Source organism: Ranitomeya variabilis, chromosome 4 (assembly GCF_051348905.1).
Source record: "Ranitomeya variabilis isolate aRanVar5 chromosome 4, aRanVar5.hap1, whole genome shotgun sequence".
NCBI lineage: Eukaryota > Metazoa > Chordata > Amphibia > Anura > Dendrobatidae > Ranitomeya > Ranitomeya variabilis.
In genome coordinates this window covers 248,947,750-248,969,778 of record NC_135235.1, presented here as the reverse complement: position 1 = coordinate 248,969,778, position 22,029 = coordinate 248,947,750, and the positions used below count along the sequence as shown (strand labels likewise).

Below are 22,029 nucleotides of genomic sequence, written 5' to 3'. Positions count from 1 at the left end.
CCGCTCCCCAAATCCTATATTCTGAATACTAGAGCCGCTCCCCAAATCCTATATCCTGAATACATGGGCCGCTCCCCAAATCCTATATTCTGTATACAAGAGCCGCTCCCCAAATCCTATATTCTGTATACAAGAGCCGCTCCCCAAATCCTATATTCTGAATACAAGGGCAGCTCCCCAAATCCTATATTCTGAATACAAGGGCCAAACCCCAAATCCTATATTCTGTATACTAGAGCCGCTCCCCAAATCCTATATTCTGAATACAAGGGCAGCTCCCCAAATCCTATATTCTGAATACAAGGGCCGCTCCCCAAATCCTATATTCTGTATACAAGAGCCGCTCCCCAAATCCTATATTCTGTATACAAGGGCCGCTCCCCAAATCCTATATTCTGTATACAAGAGCCGCTCCCCAAATCCTATATTCTGTATACAAGGGCCGCTCCCCAAATCCTATATTCTGTATACAAGGGCCGCTCCCCAAATCCTATATTCTGAATACAAGGGCCGCTCCCCAAATCCTATATTCTGTATACAAGAGCCGCTCCCCAAATCCTATATTCTGAATACAAGGGCCGCTCCCCAAATCCTATATTCTGTATACAAGAGCCGCTCCCCAAATCCTATATTCTGTATATAAGGGCCGCTCCCCAAATCCTATATTCTGAATAAAAGGGCCGCTCCCCAAATCCTATATTCTGAATACAAGGGCCGCTCCCCAAATCCTATATTCTGAATACAAGGGCCGCTCCCCAAATCCTATATTCTGAATACAAGGGCCGCTCCCCAAATCCTATATTCTGTATACAAGAGCCGCTCCCCAAATCCTATATTCTGTATACAAGAGCCGCTCCCCAAATCCTATATTCTGTATATAAGGGCCGCTCCCCAAATCCTATATTCTGTATACAAGAGCCGCTCCCCAAATCCTATATTCTGTATATAAGGGCCGCTCCCCAAATCCTATATTCTGAATAAAAGGGCCGCTCCCCAAATCCTATATTCTGTATACAAGGGCCGCTCCCCAAATCCTATATTCTGTATACAAGGGCCGCTCCCCAAATCCTATATTCTGAATACAAGAGCTGCTCCCCAAATCCTATATTCTGAATACAAGAGCCGCTCCCCAAATCCTATATTCTGTATACAAGAGCCGCTCCCCAAATCCTATATTCTGAATACAAGGGCCGAACCCCAAATCCTATATTCTGTATACTAGAGCCGCTCCCCAAATCCTATATTCTGAATACAAGGGCAGCTCCCCAAATCCTATATTCTGTATACAAGGGCCGCTCCCCAAATCCTATATTCTGAATACAAGGGCAGCTCCCAAATCCTATATTCTGTATACAAGGGCCACTCCCCAAATCCTATATTCTGTATATGCAGCGCCCCAGAGTCCTGGTCGTTGCAGTACTGATGCTCCGCCGCTAAGGAGGGTGTTGGTACGTCTGATGGCACTGAAGGAGTTCACCTGACCAGGTATCACAGACACCAATACACTTCACAGTCTGGCCTCCAGGGGGAGCTAAGGGTGCTATGTATTAGGCCACTCCTCACAATCTGGTAAAACGGGGGGTTAGATAGGAAGTTAGACAGAAAGCTGACTGGGTTGGAACCAGGCAACATCCTGTGGCAGAGGGTGTTGCAGGGGAAGATTCAGGGGGGTCCCTGTCAGGGGTCGGATCCTGACAGAGGCCTAGCGAACAGAAAGAACGTTACGGGACCGCGGCTGCACTTCATTGCGGCGGTACCCCAAGAAAGGACAAGAAGCGAGGTTTATTGTGAAGAGTGAGAAACGAGATCAACGCAACAAGGAGATAACGCCAGTAGGAGTCGTGCTGTAAGACCGAGGCAACATCCTACTGAGGCGCGTAGCCGGTGGCCGGAACGCCGAGGAAGTATTGAGCTCCAAGCATTACTTCAAACCAACGGCAGGACAGTCAGTTATAGGCGGGCTGTCTCACCTAAATCACCTAAGCAGACATAGGGGGCAACAGTGGGAGAGGGGCGACTCTAGGGTCCCGGAAGAACTCCAGGCCTACCCGTCATACGGGTGCGTCCTAGCCATATCATCTGGGGGACGGAGAAGAACATCAGAATCAGTTGTGAGGGAACATCAGAAACAGACACAACAGTTGTGAGGACTATCCCGTAAGCACAGCAGGGGAGGACCACAACACACAAGCGCTAGAAGGAAGGCACAGATTTCCACCTGCAAAGGGAACTCTGGAGGTGCCATCGGACCGGCCGGTCTCAGACAGCCCTGTTAACCGTACTCCAGATTGAGGATCCTGAAGCCTTCAGTAAAGAGGTAAAGAGACTGCAACCTGGTGTCCTCGTTATTCATCGCACCCTGCACCACACATCATCACTCTCAACTTCTACTGGACGCCCCTCAGCAGGGTCACGGACCGGGTCTAGCCACCGTGACAATCCCAGAACCAAGACAGAGAGGCCCGGTACCGAATACCCCTCAGCCCTGCGACAGTGGGGGCGCTCCATATACAAGAGCAGCTCCCCAAATCCTATATTCTGAATACAAGAGCCGCTCCCCAAATCCTATATTCTGTATACAAGGGCCGCTCCCCAAATCCTATATTCTGAATACAAGAGCCGCTCCCCAAATCCTATATTCTGAATACAGGGGCTGCTCCCCAAATCCTATATTCTGAATACAAGGGCCGCTCCCAAAATCCTATATTCTGAATACAAGGGCCGCTCCCCAAATCCTATATTCTGAATACAAGGGCCGCTCCCCAAATCCTATATTCTGTATACAAGAGCCGCTCCCCAAATCCTATATTCTGTATACAAGGGCCGCTCCCCAAATCCTATATTCTGAATACAAGGGCCGCTCCCCAAATCCTATATTCTGTATACAAGAGCCGCTCCCCAAATCCTATATTCTGTATACAAGGGCCGCTCCCCAAATCCTATATTCTGAATACAAGGGCCGCTCCCCAAATCCTATATTCTGAATACAAGGGCCGCTCCCCAAATCCTATATTCTGTATACAAGGGCCGCTCCCCAAATCCTATATTCTGTATACAAGGGCCGCTCCCCAAATCCTATATTCTGAATACAAGGGCCGCTCCCCAAACCCTGCATATAAGGGCCGCTCCCCAAACCCTGCATATAAGGGCCGCTCCCCAAACCCTGCATATAAGAGCCGCTCCCCAAACCCTGCATATAAGGGCCGCTCCCCAAACCCTGCATATAAGGGCCGCTCCCCAAACCCTGCATATAAGGGCCGCTCCCCAAACCCTGCACATAAGGGCCGCTCCCCAAACCCTGCACATAAGGGCCGCTCCCCAAACCCTGCATATAAGGGCCGCTCCCCAAACCCTGCACATAAGGGCCGCTCCCAAACCCTGCACATAAGGGCCGCTCCGCAAACCCTGCATATAAGGGCCGCTCCGCAAACCCTGCATATAAGGACCGCTCCCCAAACCCTGCATATAAGGGCCGCTCCGCAAACCCTGCACATAAGGGCCGCTCCCCAAACCCTGCACATAAGGGCCGCTCCCCAAACCCTGCACATAAGCCTGCACATAAGGGCCGCTCCCCAAACCCTGCACATAAGGGCCGCTCCCCAAACCCTGCACATAAGGACCGCTCCCCAAACCCTGCATATAAGGGCCGCTCCGCAAACCCTGCATATAAGGGTCGCTCCCCAAACCCTGCATATAAGGACCGCTCCCCAAACCCTGCACATAAGGACCGCTCCCCAAACCCTGCATATAAGGGCCGCTCCGCAAACCCTGCATATAAGGGCCGCTCCCCAAACCCTGCATATAAGGACCGCTCCCCAAACCCTGCATATAAGGGCCGCTCCGCAAACCCTGCATATAAGGGTCGCTCCCCAAACCCTGCATATAAGGACCGCTCCCCAAACCCTGCACATAAGGACCGCTCCGCAAACCCTGCACATAAGGGCCGCTCCCCAAACCCTGCATATAAGGGCCGCTCCGCAAACCCTGCATATAAGGACCGCTCCCCAAACCCTGCATATAAGGACCGCTCCCCAAACCCTGCACATAAGGGCCGCTCCCCAAACCCTGCATATAAGGACCGCTCCCCAAACCCTGCATATAAGGGCCGCTCCGCAAACCCTGCATATAAGGACCGCTCCCCAAACCCTGCACATAAGGACCGCTCCCCAAACCCTGCACATAAGGACCGCTCCGCAAACCCTGCACATAAGGGCCGCTCCCCAAACCCTGCATATAAGGGCCGCTCCCCAAACCCTGCATATAAGGGCCGCTCCCCAAACCCTGCACATAAGGGCCGCTCCGCAAACCCTGCATATAAGGGCCGCTCCGCAAACCCTGCACATAAGGGCCGCTCCCCAAACCCTGCACATAAGGGCCTGTCCTCAGGATCTGCAGTCTCTGTACTGTTTTTCTCAGGAGCCTGCAGGTGCTATGGAAGCATTATGACTGTATACAAGGACTGGTCCTCAAACTCCACAGGCTCCATCTAAGGCTAGGTTCACATTGCGTTAATGTGTGCACGCTAACGGACAGCGTTGCATGGCATTAATTGCGACATTTTCGCCGTGCAACGCTGTCCGTTAGCGTGCACACATTAACGCAATGTGAACCTAGTTATAACTAAGGACTTTTGCCCAAGAACATGGAGTCTGTAAGAACTGATCCCGGGGTCTCTGCCGTCTGTATACAATGGCTGCACCAGGTATAGGGCGATGTGTTCCCCATGTGAACGGCTCCTTGTTTTCTGCCCTGCACAAAGAAGCATTCATCTACACTGCAGGGTAATGGAGCCGTGCACACACAGAGGGGTCTGTCCAGGCAGCAAGTCCCCCTCCAACTGCCCTGTAACTACCGCAGAGGAGGGACAGTGACTGATGAGGGTGCAGAGCCCCCCACACACAGCGCTGCACATTAGTGACCTGCAGTCCCCCAGGCCTCGGTGCAGGGTGCCGGGCTTCCATCCCTGGGCTGTGGCTCTTCTGCCGGAACCATCCTGGCAGTTGGGGCAGCAGTCATGGCCCAGAGTGCAGGAGCGAAGCTGGTGGAAAGCTCCGCACAATGCGGCGACTGAGGGGTTAACACTGCTGGGGTCGCCCCGGCGGGGCAGATTGGAAGCAGACCTCACCGCACCATCAGGCGCAGCAGGGACCCGGGAGCTCAATGGTTACAGGAAAACCACAGCGCAGGTTCATGGTGGCCCCCATCAGTGCACGTGCGGGTGTCGGGTACTGCGCCCCCCACAGGGGGAGAAAGGTACAGACAGGACGGGCCGCGCCTGGTGACCGGGGGACAAACACTGAACAGGGGTCTGCGGGGAACTTTCTCAGCATTAGTAGTCAGATGGCATATTGTCGGCCCCCAGGAGCAGCCCCCCATCTGCCCCATAGTAGTTCTGTGAGCGCGGGCAGGCTGACACTTGTAGTACTTCGCGCCTCTGACTAGTTTCCCCAATTTCAAAGCTTCACAATCTGCTGAAGGGTTAATGGGCTCTAGTGGCCCCAGGCGAGGGGAGAAATGACCCCGCAAGCAGCATCCAGATGTGGTGGCCTCTGGGGACCTGGATGCAGACCCCTGGATTGTGCAGCAGACAGAAGGAGGGGGCCACGAGCCCCTTCTCCTCCTCCTCCAGTCTACATGGATGGAGACAGACCCTCCTCTTTACCTACAGCGACCAGAGCCCCCCGCAGCCCCCCATAGCCCCTGCCCGCAGCTGCGCTGGAAATTGCGCTACAATTGATGAGATTCATTTTCAGCGAACGCGACCCAGGCCCCCGACAAATGGCTCCTTAATGGTCTGATGCACGAGGACCCCCGTCCCACCACCTAGTCACTAATTCCGGAGGGCCCTCACCTTGTCCCCTGACCCTTGCCCCCCAGTATCTGGTTTTGGAGGACCCTCATCTTTCCCTAGCCTTGTAGGACCCTCCTAGTGTCCCGATACTCTGGCAGACCCTCACGCCGCACCTGGTCCTAACCCTGTGGATTACACCGGACAGTGGTCGGAGGGGGAGAATGCATCTGAAGAAGCTGGTGGAGCACAGAAAGGTGGGTGCCGCTCTGTACCGTACATAGGCTCAGGGGGCCACACACAAGCTGTAGAGCTGGGGGTCTCCAGGAAGGGGCAGCTGCTGATCAGTCTTATCTCCGGGCGCATATATCCTGTCTGTATATGATGTAGATGCGCAGGCAGTGACTTCACTTCCCAAAATGACCAAAAAAGCTTTCATCCGGTGAAGAGTGTCAGGGGCGGCAGAAGAGTGAGCGGCTGGGGCGCCGGATCCGCGGCTCAATGTGCGGGACATCGCCGCCTCTCCTGCGTGCAGCCGCCCATGGACGGGACGATCAAGGTAAGAGCGGAGCGCCCCGTGTACACGGTCCGGTCTGCGGAACCCAGCACGATCGCCTCCTCCTCAGCGACCACCCGCTCTCTGCGGACACCGCATCTGCCCCGGGACACAAGCGGCCACACAGCTGCCACCATCCACTGGTGGGACCCCCGAGCTGCACGCGCTCATCAGACCCGCTCCTCCCCGGGTATATATAGTATGTGTATATAGTATGTGTATACAGTATAGACTGCAGCACAATGTCGGACATCAGCAGCCTGCGCTCTATATACAATGTATACACAACCTTCTCCATCCACTGCAGGTTACAGCCGACACTGGGTGATAGGAGTCACTGATCTTCCACACCAAGGTGGGCGATGGAGAGGAAGGAAAGCTATAGGTCTCGGTACCGTGTAGCCAGTGGATAGAAAATATGGGGACTTGCGAGTCCTCAGTGGTTGATACCTTGTAATGGCGAACTGAGAAGATGGAGAGGAAAGGTGTTATGCTTTGAGCCAGAAAATAATCTATTTGTTGCTACTCAACAGAAAACTGTTATTGCAACATTTTCTTAAGAAAAAAAAGAATCATCCCAGTTCCAGGCATTTAACCTCAGTAGAAAGAAGTGGTAGTGTGGGCACAACAGTCAGAGAGGTTTAGAATGAAGGCGGTATAAGGGGGCACAGTGCGAGGACCAGGGAGAGGAGACGGGGACACTGGTGTCCTCTCAGACCGATGCAGGGGGCTATATAGGATAGATAGGACATCCCACAAAAAGGACTGAAGTGGGGGCTCTAGAACAAGGACTGATAGTAGGTGACATATATTTTATTGGATATAGTGAACAGATGAACCAGGACAAATGGGCAGAATACTGGGCACAGTGGACATATTGGGCAGCACTTTGGCTTTCCCTTAGCAGCAGAGTGTTTGAGGCCAAGGTCCAGGCGGCAGCCCGACAGCTTCTAGAGCATCAGGATCTGTCTGTTTCTTTGATGCAAGTAACAGAGGAAGTTGACAGAGGAACACATGGCTGACTGCCCAGTGGGAGTGTGAGATGGACTCGTGTTGCTTCATCCTTCGCACAATAAAGCTGAATCTTTCAGGATACTGCCCAATAACAGAAGACACAAATATCAAACATCTCCACATAGCTCTATGCACAGAAAATAAAACCGCCCCATAACAATGCACATTCCCCTCATATATGTGGTAGAAAGCGGAGGTTTCTGCTCTATCATTATAAATGTAGTTTGCTAAAATGACTGAAGAGCACAGAACTGTGAGGATAGAGTGGAACGCCAGCAGGTGTCAGGTCTGTTGAGGTCATTGTGCCGGTATCAGGGTTTCTAGGTCTGTTTTCTACAGTAGCAAGGAAATGGTTACAGGGTATCTGCATCTGAACCGCCTGTGCCCACAGAGTGAGCTCTCGTCTGCGCCTCGGGTGGAGAACGCGTTTGATCTGTGCATTTTTGAAGAGTGAAATCTGCTGACCTGATGGAAAATACAGTTAAGAAATAACAAACTGCACCAAGTGAAAGGTTTGATTAGATCTGTAACTGCAGATATGTGAGTGACACAGTGATGCTTTCTGTTAGAAGGCAAGCAGGCGTGTGATGGGAGCAGTATGTATCTTATAGTCAGCGGAGATGAAGCCAAATGATAAAGGTTTCATGCCTTCAGTGGTGTTTAGTCATCAGTACAGGAGCCTTAAGGTTACGCATCCTCATGAGTGACTGTGGCACAAAAGTCCAACTAATACTGGCTATGGTCATGGCGGAAACAATGCTAGGCGGGGTAGATGGCCTTACAGCCAGAGAAGGGGGACTTGGGGAGATCAGAAGACACAGCCTAAGCCCCCGAAAACAACAAAACAGTACTCCACCTACTATAACACGATACTGGGGTGGTGAGCTGGCCTTCTAGATAAGGGTTTTTCTTGCCCCTCTCAATTTCACAACAGGAGGGAAGCAGGTCAGTGAGGTCACTGGCTGGGACATGTGCAGTTGTGGTCAAAAATTTTCAGACTGACACAAATTTTGCAGCTTCAGTTTTTATAGTGGTATCTTGCATTAACTCTAAATTGTTATGGAGAGGGATCAGATGAATGGAAAAAAGCCTGTAAAGTTATTCCTTGTCATGAAAATGATCACAGAATATCATTTTCAGAATAGGACTGGCTTACATCATTTGGGTAATCTCATTAGCTCAAGAGAAAGTGTTAACAAGGACAAGGCTGCTGATATTCAATCAGCAAGACAGAGTGACTTTAAAAGTAAACTAGTTGCTTTAAAAGGGGACTAGTGCTTCAAATCATTGTCTTCTATTAACTAAGGTCACCTCCAATGCAAAACACGCAGTCATCATTGCTGTGCTATTCATCAAAAGGACTTTACAGTCAAGGGCATTGCTGCAGGAATCAGTTCTGCAATAGTGTACAGCTTGCTCAGGAATGGCAGCAGGCAGGCGTCAGTGCATCTGGAGGCAAAGGTATTTGGAGGTCGGCCTGGTGTCAAGGGCAGCAAAGAAGTCACTTTTCTCCAAGAAAAACATCAAGAACAGACTGACGTTCTGCAGGAAGTACAGGGATTGCACTGCACAGGACTGAGATAAAACATTTCTCTCTGATGAAGCCCCTTTCCCACTGTTTGGCACAATTGGAACAGGGACTTTCTGGAGAATAAAAGGTGAGCGCTGCCATGACTCGTGTGTTAGGCCAACAGTTAAGGTTCCTGAGACCACGTATAAAGAATGGGATCTGCACCTTCCCCATGAGCAACTTCTCCCAATGATCCAGGAGCAATTTGGTAAGGAACAATGTTCTTTCCAGCATGGTGACCATGTCACAAAGCAAAAGTGATAACTAATGGAAATTTTAGGTTAATTGTCAAAAAACTGCCAACATCTCAATCCTATTGAGCATCAGTGTTAAATCCTCAAAAGCGGGTAGGCAAACAAAAATGCCAAAATGGTGATGAATTCCAAACTTTGATTAGGTAAGAATGGGTTGTCATCAGTCAAAATTTGACCAAAAGCCGATATCCACTCGCCAGGGCAAAATGCAAAAGTCTTGAAAAATAAGCATCAACACTATTAAGTATTTGCATAAACTTGATGTATTTGTCAAAAACTTGTGAAATACTTGCAAAAGTAATAAAGTAACCATAGAAATAGTTAACTTAACCTATTTCTGCCATCGGAGGGTATAGTACGTCGGAGGTCAGAACCGCCGCTTTGATGTGGGCTTCGGCGGTGAGCCCGCATCAAAGCCGGGAAATGTCAGCTGTTTTGAACAGCTGGCATGTGCCTGCAATAGGCACCGGTGGAATCACGATCTGCCCGTGCCTATTAACTAGTTAAATGCTGCTGTCAAACTCTGACAGCGGCATTTAACAGATGCTTAAATCCGGAAATGCGCAAACCGCTAACCCCGTCATGTGATCTGGGGTCAGCGGTGAGTTGGCATGACAACCAGAGGTCTCCTGGAGACCTCTATGATTATTGATGCCGGATTGCTGTGAGCGACACTCTGTGGTCAGCACTCATAGCAATGCTGTAATTCTGCTACATAGGAGCAATCTGATCACTGCCCCTATGTAGCAGAGCCGATCAGGCTATGCCAGCTTCTAGCCTCCCATGGAGACTATTGAAGCATGGCAAAAGGTAAAAAAAATGATTTTTAAAAATATGAAAAAAAAAAAATACAAGTTCAAATCACTCCCCTTTCAAAATAAAACAATACAAAAAAAAAAATCAAACCTATGCATATTTGGTATCTCTGCGTTCAGAATCGCCCGATCTATCAATAAAAATAAATAGATAACCTGATCGCTAAAAGGTGTAGCAAGAAAAAAATTCAAAACGCCAAAATTACGTTTTTTTGGTCGCCGCGACATTGAATTAAAATGCAATAACGGGCGATCAAAAGACTGTATCTGCACCAAAATGGTATCGTTAAAAAAGGGACAGCACGGTACGCAAAAAACAAGCCCTCACCCGGTCCGAGATCCCGAAAAATGGAGACGCAACAGGTAATGGAATATTGAGCAATTTTTTTTTTTTTCTTAGCAAAGTTTGGCATTTTTTTCACTACTTAGATAAAAAAAAAACTAGACATGTTTGGTGTCTATGAGCTTGTAATGACCTGGAGAATCATAACGGGAGGTAAGTTTTAGCATTTAGTGAACCTAGCAAAAAACCTAAAAAAACAACAAGTGTGGGATTGCACTTTTCTTGCAATTTCACCGCACTTGGAATTTTTTTCCCGTTTTCTAGTACATGACATGGTAAAACCAATGGTGTCAATCAAAAGTACAACTCGTCGCACAAAAAACAAGCCCTAACATGGCCATATTGACAAAAAAATAAAAAAAGTTATGGCTCTGGGAAAGAGGGGAGCAAAAAACTGAAAAAAGCTTGGATCATTAAGGGGTTAAAGGGCTAAAAATACTCATGCAGCAAACTTGGCAAAATTCAAAATTTGTGTCTATTTCAAAACTTTTGGCCATGACTATAGTACACGATTCCTACTGATAAGAAATGGGCAGAGAAGAGACAATTCAATGAATGACTGTTCAAACATCAAGTTTCGTGTTCAACTTTAGGAATTGAAGATAATAGTGAATATTCTCAAAATCTGGAATGGAGGGCATAACTTTGAAATGAAGGGGCACCTAAGAAAAATGGTTCCACAACCAGTGGAGCAGCGGCAATTGGGGGAGGTAATCAGTTTAAATTAAAAGATTAAGTGAAAGACCCTCTTCAAGACATCGAACACACGTAAATCTATATACTTATCAAAACTTCAAATTTCAAAAAGAACAATTGTTCTTGAGGGAAATTAAGTAATAAATGATTATTTTAGTAGACCAATAACACACCATCGTCATCTGGATAGAAGGTGCCGATTGCTTCCAGGACGTTTGTCCTTTGCCCCGGTCAATATGTATGTATCACCTTGTTAAATAACTGTAACAGACAACATGGAGTAAAATATGTCAAGGCAGCACTGGCGTCTTGATTGCCAATTCAAGGGTTGTTTAACAAATAGAGGGCTTGTCTGTGAATAAACAACCGATGACTTGTATTTAGGAAAGAGTATCAAAACAAGAATAGCAGGGGTCCAACACTCTTAATTCTCCGTTCAGCAGAAATCTCTTCCAGAGCTTGTCGAATATAAGTAATGTATGGACCAGAACGCAGAAGCCCTGCACTTTGTTTAATGGCTGTAGTGCACCTAATCTTGTTTTTGCAAAGTATTGATGCTGATGAAATCTTAGCATGTATGTCCATATGTAAAGAACTGGCAGCCACTGGAATATCTATCTACCGTATACGGTGGCGTGGAATATCTATTCGCCATATACTCTTGTCCTGCACTCCCACCTCCTTCCTCATTGGCTGCGCCTTCCTTTTTACAGGGTCTGTGAGCACCATCCTAAAGTTTCCCCAGCCAATGGCTGGGGGACACTTATTATTTAAGGCACCTCCACCTGAGTGGAGGTGCGTGTGCAACGTTATTAGTCTGTTCCCAAACGCGCTTTCTAGTTCTCAGGTCCCTGTCTCTAGTCCTGCTAGAGTATGTCTATCCCTAACCTCCTTGTTAGTACTTGCCTTGTCAGTCTATATTATAGCCGTGCCCACCTACCGTGCCAGTCTGTACATCAGCCAGACCCACCAGCACTTGCCGAGCCAATCTGTATATTAGCCGTAACCGCTCGCACCTGCCGTGCCCAGTCTTCATATTAGCCGGACCTGCCTGCACCTGGTGCGCCAATCTGTGTATCTGCTACAGCAGTCTGCACCTGCCTCTATCCGCTGTCCTCTCCTTCCGGGCCATTCCAACTACAAGTTCTTTGGGGGTCAGCTGCCTTGCATCCGTGGTCTGTCGTGGAGTAGCACCTGGTGTTCATGGGGAGCCATGCCTAACTCCACCATCAGAGGCTCTAGTGAAAAGTCAGGTGCTCACTTAGTCACGCCCCCTCAGGCTCTCCTCGGACCATGGCACAGTGGTTCCACCACTTCCGTTACAAAGTCATCAGAAGAAAACCTTTCCTGCGTCCTCATCAAAAAATTCAAAAGTCTCAAAAGTATGCAAAAAAACATCTAAACAAGCCTGATGCATTTTGAAAACAAGTCCTGTGGATCGATGAGGTTAAAATAGAACTCTCTGGCCACAATGATAAAAAATGTGTGGAGAAAAAAGGGCACAGAATTTCAGTAAAAGAACATCTCGACAACCATTAAGCATGGAGGTGGAACAATCATGTTTTAGAGTAGTGTTGCAGCCAATGGCATGGGGAACATTTCACAGGTAGAGGGAAGAATGGATCCAATGAAATCTCATCACATTCTTGTTGCAAACAAAATACCATCTGTAAAAAAAGTGAAGGTAAAACGAGGAAAAGGACGGCTTCTACATATGGATAATGATCCTAAACACTCGTCACAATCCACAATAGACAACCTCAAAAGGTGCAAGCTGAAGGTTTTACAATGGCCCTCACAGTCCCCTGATCTGAACTTCATTGCTATTTTGAGGTCTAGCCACAGAATTTCAGAGGATGCAAAATGCCCCAGGAATCTCACAGAACTGGAGGAATTCTCCAAGGAAAAATGAATGAAAATCCCTCAAACAAGAAATGAAAGACTCTTGGCTGGCTACAAGAAGCGTTTACAAGCTGTGATACAAAAGTACAAAAGACGTGTCATCCTTAACTTTAGGCCTTTTAGAGATCATTTCATCTTCAACTAGCTTAACTGTTCCCAATAACAGTAATTTTGAGGTTCACGGAAGGTGAACAGACAGGAATAACTTGCAAGGATTTTTATTTCACCGGATGCTTGGCTATGAGTAGCTAGTGGGGACTTTTGTTTTTATTTATCGATAGCATTGTAATGATCAGGCTATACTGCAAAATATGATAAGATATATAGATTTTATACAGAATAGAACAGTGTATGTCTTGAAAAACTAAAGTTTACACTGAACAATATGAAGACATCTAATTATGCAACAGAGGATGCAACCCAGAATCAGTAATGTACACAGTGACTGCACCAGCAGAATAGTGAGTGCAGCTCTGGAGTGTAATACAGGAGGTAACTCAGGATCAGTAATGTAATGTATGTACACAGTGACTGCACCAGCAGAATAGTGAGTGGAGCTCTGGGGTATAATACAGGAGGTAACTCAGGATCAGTAATGTAATGTATGTACACAGTGACTGCACCAGCAGAATAGTGAGCGCAGCTCTTGTGTATAATACAGGAGGTAACTCAGGATCAGTAGTGTAATGTATGTACACAGTGACTGCACCAGCAGAATAGTGAGTGCAGCTCTGGAGTATAAGGGTATGTGCACTCGTTGCGGATTCTGCTGCGGATTTTTCCGCAGCGGATTTGGAAAATCCGCAATGCAAAACCACTGCGGTTTTCACTGCGGATTTCATCGCGGTTTCTTCTGCGGATTCCTCTGCGGGTTTTCAACTGCACTTTCCTATTGGTGCATGTTGAAAACCGCTGAGGAATCCGCAGAAAGAATTGACATGCTGCAGAAAATAATCCGCTGCGTTTCCGCACGGTATTTTCCGCAGCATGTGCACAGCGTTTTTTTTTTCCCCATAGGTTTACATGCTACTGTAAACTTTGGGAGAACTGCTGCGGATCCGCAGCATCAAATCCGCTGTGGATCCGCAGCGTGTGCACATACCCTAATACAGGAGGTAACTCAGGATCAGTAATGTAATGTATGTACACAGTGACTGCACCAGCAGAATAGTGAGTGCAGCTCTGGGGTATAATACAGGAGGTAACTCAGGATCAGTAATGTAATGTATGTACACAGTGACTGCACCAACAGAATAGTGAGTGCAGCTCTGGAGTGTAATACAGGCGGTAACTCAGGATCAGTAATGTAATGTATGTACACAGTGACTGCACCAGCAGAATAGTGAGTGCAGCTCTGGGGTATAATACAGGATGTAACTCAGGATCAGTAATGTGATGTATGTACACACTGACTGCACCAGCAGAATAGTGAGTGCAGCTCTGGGGTATAATACAGGATGTAAATCAGGATCAGTAATGTAATGTATGTACACAGTGACTGCACCAGCAGAATAGTGAGTGCATCTCTGGGGTATAATACAGGATGTGACTCAGGATCAGTAATGTAATGTATGTACACAGTGACTGCCCCAGCAGAATAGTGAGTGCAGCTCTGGAGTATAAAACAGGATGTAACTCAGGATCAGTAATGTAATGTATGTACACAGTGACCGCACCAGCAGAATAGTGAGTGCAGCTCTGGGGTATAATACAGGATGTAACTCAGGATCAGTAATGTAATGTATGTACACAGTGACTGCACCAGCAGAATAGTGAATGCAGCTCTGGTGTATAATACAGGATGTGACTCAGGATCGGTAATGTAATGTATGTACACAGTGACCGCACCAGCAGAATAGTGAGTGCAGCTCTGGGGTATAATACAGGATGTAAATCAGGATCAGTAATGTAATGTATGTACACAGTGACTGCATCAGCAGAATAGTGAGTGCAGCTCTGGGGTATAATACAGGATGTGACTCAGGATCAGTAATGTAATGTACGTACACAGTGACTGCCCCAGCAGAATAGTGAGGGCAGCTCTGGAGTATAAAACAGGATGTAACTCAGGATCAGTAATGTAATGTATGTACACAGTGACTGCACCAGCAGAATAGTGAGTGCAGCTCTGGGGTATAATACAGGAGGTAACTCAGAATCAGCAACGTAATGTATGTACACAGTGACTGCACCAGCAGAATAGGAAGTGCAGCTCTGTAGTATAATACAGGAGGTAACTCAGGATCAGTAATGTAATGTATGTACACAGTGACTGCACCAGCAGAATAGTGAGTGCAGCTCTGGGGTATAATACAGGAGGTAACTCAGGATTAGCAACGTAATGTATGTACACAGTGACTGCACCAGCAGAATAGTGAGTGCAGCTCTGTAGTATAATACAGGAGGTAACTCAGGATCAGTAATGTAATGTATGTACACAGTGACCGCACCAGCAGAATAGTGAGTGCAGCTCTGGGGAATAATACAGGATGTAACTCAGGATCAGTAATGTAATGTATGTACACAGTGACTGCACCAGCAGAATAGTGAGTGCAGCTCTGGAGTATAATACAGGACGTAACTCAGGATCAGTAATGTAATGTATGTACACAGTGACTGCACCAGCAGAATAGTGAGTGCAGCTCTGGGCCATAGTATTAGGATGTAACTTAGAACATTTCTAAATGTACATTCAGTGTAAAGCTAGCTCGGCTGATCCTTTAATAAGTGAACAGATTTTTGCCCCAAATTCCCCACATTCTACAGGTCCTTCTCAAAAAATTAGCATATAGTGTTAAATTTCATTATTTACCATAATGTAATGATTACAATTAAACTTTCATATATTATAGATTCATTATCCACCAACTGAAATTTGTCAGGTCTTTTATTGTTTTAATACTGATGATTTTGGCATACAACTCCTGATAACCCAAAAAACCTGTCTCAATAAATTAGCATATCAAGAAAAGGTTCTCTAAACGACCTATTACCCTAATCTTATGAATCAACTAATTAACTCTAAACACATGCAAAAGATACCTGAGGCTTTTAAAAACTCCCTGCCTCGTTCATTACTCAAAACCCCCATCATGGGTAAGACTAGCGACCTGACAGATCTCAAGAAGGCCATCATTGACACCCTCAAGCAAGAGGGTAAGACCCAGAAAGAAATTTCTCAACAAATAGGCTGTTCCCAGAGTGCTGTATCAAGGCACCTCAATGGTAAGTCTGTTGGAAGGAAAAAATGTGGCAGAAAACGCTGTACAACGAGAAGAGGTGACCGGACCCTGAGGAAGATTGCTGAGGAAGCAGTGGACTGAGTCTGGTGTGGAAACATCCAGAGCCACCGTGCACAGGCGTGTGCAGGAAATGGGCTACAGGTGCCGCATTCCCCAGGTAAAGCCACTTTTGAACCATAAACAGCGGCAGAAGCGCCTGACCTGGGCTACAGAGAAGCAGCACTGGACTGTTGCTAAGTGGTCCCAAGTACTTTTTTCTGATGAAAGCAAATTTTGCATGTCATTCGGAAATCAAGGTGCCAGAGTCTGGAGGAAGACTGGGGAGAAGGAAATGCCAAAATGCCTGAAGTCCAGTGTCAAGTACCCACAGTCAGTGATGGTGTGGGGTGCCATGTCAGCTGCTGGTGTTGGTCCACTGTGTTTCATCAAGGGCAGGGTCAATGCAGCTAGCTATCAGGAGATTTTGGAGCACTTCATGCTTCCATCGGCTGAAATGCTTTATGGAGATGAAGATTTCATTTTTCAGCACGACCTGGCACCTGCTCACAGTGCCAAAACCACTGGTAAATGGTTTACTGTCCATGGTATCACTGTGCTCAATTGGCCTGCCAACTCTCCTGACCTGAACCCCATAGAGAATCTGTGGGATATTGTGAAGAGAAAGTTGAGAGACGCAAGACCCAACACTCTGGATGAGCTTAAGGCCGCTATTGAAGCATCCTGGGCCTCCATAACATCTCAGCAGTGTCACAGGCTGATTGCCTCCATGCCACGCCGCATTGAAGCAGTCATTTCTGCCAAAGGATTCCCGACCAAGTATTGAGTGCATAACTGAACATTATTATTTGTTGGTTTTTTGGTTTGTTATTAAAAAACACTTTTATTTGATTGGACGGGTGAAATATGCTAATTTATTGAGACAGGTTTTTTGGGTTATCAGGAGTTGTATGCCAAAATCATCAGTATTAAAACAATAAAAGACCTGACAAATTTCAGTTGGTGGATAATGAATCTATAACATATGAAAGTTTAATTGCAATCATTACATTATGGTAAATAATGAAATTTAACACTATATGCTAATTTTTTGAGAAGGACCTGTATGTAACCTTAAGACACAATATAAAGTGTCCACTCTTTCATAGAGGTTTATTAATAAAACTATGTTCTCTGTCTCATTAGGGTTTCTTGCATGTTGTTTTTGGGCTTGTGCTGTGGTTTTGTGTTCTGTTTTATTTCTTACACTGTTTGTGGGTGTACAGTGCTAAGTTTTGTGACGATTTTCCATTTCGGTGGAAGGCTGGGTATTGAATATCTCTAGAAGCAGAACAGTGGCGCACCCTGCCTTCTAACATTCCTGTGAAACAGTCTGATATAGAAACTTACACAGGATTTGCCACAGTAGAATTATAATTTCGGATCTATATGAGGTGAAGCATGGCACTAGAAGACATGCATTGGGTGCAGAAGAGTTAATGCCACTTATAAGTCACATTTTAGTTAATATTGTTTGTTCTTTTAGAATTTTCATAGTCTTTGCATCTAAAGCTGCCTCAGCTGGGTCCCCTTATCAGTAGCAGGGAGACTTCCGTGAGACACATTCTGCTCTTCCTGATCGACTTCCTCTGACAGAACAAAAGGGAACATTTGACCTTTATTTCCTTTGTTCCATCCCATATTAGCTAAACTGCACCACTGTGAACAATGGGGAGCAAGATCACGGATGTCGGCCGTGGTGTTAGCCATGGAATGGGGTGCAGACAGACGTTTGTAGAATAGATGGCCTTGTCATGTATATGTCCAGCCTGGTAAACACGGGTTACACAATTATGCTGTATTTGTATGATATGCAGAATACATAAAGCCAGTTCATATAAGAATTTGGGTGGAGCATCTTTTCATTTCTGAACATGCTGACCAGTGGTTTAAGGAGTCGTCCAACATGGAAAAAAAAGACAGGAAAAATTCTGAAAATGACAGGAATATTTTAAACACAAAAGAATGACACATACTCACCTGTTGTAAACCCAGTGGATCCAGCTCCGGTCGTTTCAGTGATCTCGACTGGGATTGGAAGCAGTGACCTTCTCATTTTTAGCTGATGAGGCCTGTGATTTGCTGTAGATGTCAGGTGATTGAGAAAACAGCAAAAAGGCAGAGATGCTTACCTGTCCAGGCCTCCAAACAAATGCAACAGGATGCAGCGGACCCATGTGCAGAATTACCGATGAGGCAGCCACTCACAGCCTACAAAACTAATGGAGGGGATGGCTGCTTGGCCTATGACTGCACATAAGAGACTTGTATGAGGCGCTGTTCACACAGTGGAGATGCACAGCATCCAGGATAACAGCCTAGTAGTGACACCCTTCTATTAGATCAGGCGGGCTGCCCAGCGCTATCCAAATTCACCCCATAGGAACAGACACCACAGTTTACAAAACAAAATGGGCCCAACTGCACCCCGAAAAAAAGTGCAAAAAACACATATAAATGTGTCAGGTGAGTGTAATATGTAGAAGAGAGAAATATACAATGCACATCGGATTCTCTTTTCATCGTATGGAGGCTTGTTCCTCTTACTACTTACATCAGCCACTACCCATAACCTACGGTAAACTGTAGCAATCAGGACAACACAACCTTTCTATATTCAGGATACCATGATATCTGTGATCCGATGGCTTATTCCAGAGAAATACAAATTTTTCTTATGTGCAAATGATCTGTTAAGATCTATGGGTGGGACCCAGATCTGCTGTACTATGTTCGTTCAGATCTCACTCAGAATGGTGTGTAATTATGACACTGGACTGTCAGTCATTACATGTCTCACACTGGTAACACCCCCTTTCATTTAAGATAAGCTCTAGAGGTGGATCTTCAGCTAGATCCATGTCCGGCCCATATATCTTAGCTCATTTACGTAAGAAAAATGTGAATTTCTCTGGAATAAAACATCGGATCACACATAATCGTAATTTTTATTTCTACAACGCCAACATATTTGGAAGCACATTACCTTACAGAGGGTACTTGTACTGACAAAGGCATAACAGAGTAAACACATAATTCATTTTATTCAGCTTCCTAGGACCTACTTGCCATATAGACTGCGTAGAAGGGACGATCCTACTGACAGATTCCCTTTTACCCCTTAACAACTGCCGATAGGCATTTTAACAGCGGCAGTTAAGGGTACTTAAACCACAGCACCGCTTTTTAATGGCACTGAGGAATAAGGGTATAGCACCCCCAGAGTCGGAATTTCTCCAGGGTCTCAGCTACCGGGGCTAGCTGAGACCCCAGAGAACATGATTTGTGTCTGTTTTTACTGACCCCAGTGTTGTGATCGCCATTATTAATGATATAACGGCAACCGCAAAAAAAAGGCTGATTTTCCATTCAATTTATCTCTCCTCTGATGTGTGATCAGAAATAGGGTCGCCGCGTTGTCCCTGTAACCCCCCTGTGAAGTCCCCTGGGCCACCGACGTCTTCGTCCTGGAGAAAATGGCAGGTGCATGCGCAGTGCGCCCGTCGAGATCTGCCTGCCGGCACCAATAGGAAATTTTTCCCATTGGTTCATTTTGATCAATTTTTTAGGCTACGCTCACATTTGCGTTGTGCGCCGCAGCGTCGGCGCCGCAGCGCACAACGCAAACAAAAACGCAGCAAAACGCATGCACAACGCTGCATTTTGCGCCGCATGCATCCTTTTTTTCATTGATTTTGGACGCAGCAAAAATGCAACTTGCTGCGTCCTCTGCGTCCGGACGCGGGCGCCGCAGGGACACATGCGGCACAAAACGCAAGTGCGACGCATGTCCATGCGCCCCCATGTTAAATATAGGGGCGCATGACGCATGCGGCGACGCTGCGGCGCCCGACGCTGCGGCGCTGACCGCAAATGTGAACGTAGACTTAGACCCTATCAGAGATCAAAATAATTATTACCCCCTAATTATCACCCCCTTAGCTGGCTAAAAATAATAAAATAAATCTGTCCTGAATGCTGCTGCCAGGATCATATTCCTCACCAACCGTTACACCGATGCCTCTACCTTGTGCCAGTCATTACACTGGCTACCCATCCACTCTAGAATCCAGTACAAAACTTCTACCCTCATCCACAAAGCACTCCATGGCTCAGCACCACCCTACATCTCCTCTCTGGTCTCAGTCTACCACCCTACCCGTGCCCTCCGCTCCACTAATGACCTCAGGTTAGCATCCTCAATAATCAGAACCTCCCACTCCCGTCTCCAAGACTTTACACGTGCTGCGCCGATTCTTTGGAATGCACTAACTAGGTTAATACGATTAATCCCCACAGTTTTAAGCATGCCCTAAAAACTCATTTGTTCAGACTGGCCTACCGCCTCAACGCATTAACCTAACTATCCCTGTGTGGCCTATTAAAAAAAAACAAACAAAAAAAAAACATAATCAGGTTCCTCTCATCATGTTCTCATACACTTTATGCAGTTAATAGCCTCTGTGTCTGTACTGCTACATACTTAGGCAGTTAACTGGTTCATGCAGCTTTACATGAACACCCGAGCCTTACACTATGGCTGGTCCAAATCACTAAAGCAATTGTTACCATCCACCTCTCGTGTCTCCCCTTTTCCTCATAGTTTGTAAGCTTGCGAGCAGGGCCCTCATTCCTCCTGGTATCTGTTTTGAACTGTGATTTCTGTTATGCTGTAATTGTCTATTGTCTGTACAAGTCCCCTCTATAAGTTATAAAGCGCTGCAGAATATGTTGGCGCTATATAAATAAAAATTATTATTATTACTTATTTCCATTAGGGTTAGAGCTGGGCTAAAGTGAGGGTTAGGATTAGGTGTGTGTTGGGGCTAGGGTTATGGTTGGTATTAGGGGTGTGTTGGGGTTAGGGTTGGAGTTAGAATTGGGCGGTTACACTGTTTAGGCACATCAAGGGGTCTCCAAACGCGACATGGCGCCACCATTGATTCCAGCCAATTTTCCGTTCAAAAAGTCAAATGGTGCCCCCTCCCTTCTGAGACCTGCCATGCACCCAAACAGTAGCTTTTCCCCACATATGGGGTAATGGTAAAAATTGGCTATGTCACTAAGGGGTTGATATAGGGCTGTCACCATATCATAAATATTGTATTTTCTTAACCACTGGCATTATTGGTGAATTTCCCCCTTTTTGGAGAGGATTTATGGAAATTTTGTTGATTATGGATAAATTATGTCAGCCCCAATGCCCTCTAGAGGCATTTCATATATTTGATCTTACCTTTTGTTTTAACCCCTTCACCCCCAAGGGTGGTTTGCACATTAATGACCACGCCAATTTTTACAATTCTGACCACTGTCCCTTTATGAGGTTATAACTCTGGAACGCTTCAACGGATCTTGGCGATTCTGACATTGTTTTCTCGAGACATATTGTACTTCATGATAGTGGTAACATTTCTTCGATATAACTTGCGTTTATTTGTGAAAAAAAAGAATATTTGGCGAAAATTTTGCAATTTTCCAACTTTTAATTTTTATGCCCTTAAATCACAGACATATGTCACGCAAAATACTTAATAAGTAACATTTCCCACATGTCTACTTTACATCAGCACAATTTTGGAACCAAAATTTTTTTTTTGTTAGGGAGTTATAAGGGTTAAAATTTGACTAGAAATTTCTCATTTTTACAACACCATTTTTTTTTAGGGACCACATCTCATTTGAAGTCATTTTGAGGGGTCTATATGATAGAAAATACCCAAGTGTGACACCATTCTAAAAACTGCACCCCTCAAGGTACTCAAAACCACTTTCAAGAAGTTTATTAACCCTTCAGGTGTTTCACAGGAATT

General features: G+C 46.3%; 2 protein-coding genes across 3 annotated transcripts in view; one reads left to right on the top strand and one right to left on the bottom strand.

Moving 5' to 3' along the window:
* ETS1 (ETS proto-oncogene 1, transcription factor) overlaps nucleotides 1–22,029 on the bottom strand; it is a 434,342-nt gene that overhangs the window by 271,342 nt on the left and 140,971 nt on the right. The gene's annotated exons all lie outside the window — the stretch shown is intronic.
* FLI1 (Fli-1 proto-oncogene, ETS transcription factor) overlaps nucleotides 5,713–22,029 on the top strand; it is a 107,349-nt gene continuing 91,032 nt past the window's right edge. Inside the window, exon 1 of one of the 2 annotated variants that reach the window (XM_077249419.1) lies at nucleotides 5,713–6,045. In XM_077249419.1, coding sequence (XP_077105534.1) covers nucleotides 6,013–6,045 — 33 coding nt within the window. In that variant the 5' untranslated portion in view covers nucleotides 5,713–6,012. Of the gene's footprint in view, nucleotides 6,046–6,199; nucleotides 6,348–22,029 lie in introns of those variants that run through there. The other variant, XM_077249421.1, reaches the window with a different exon arrangement.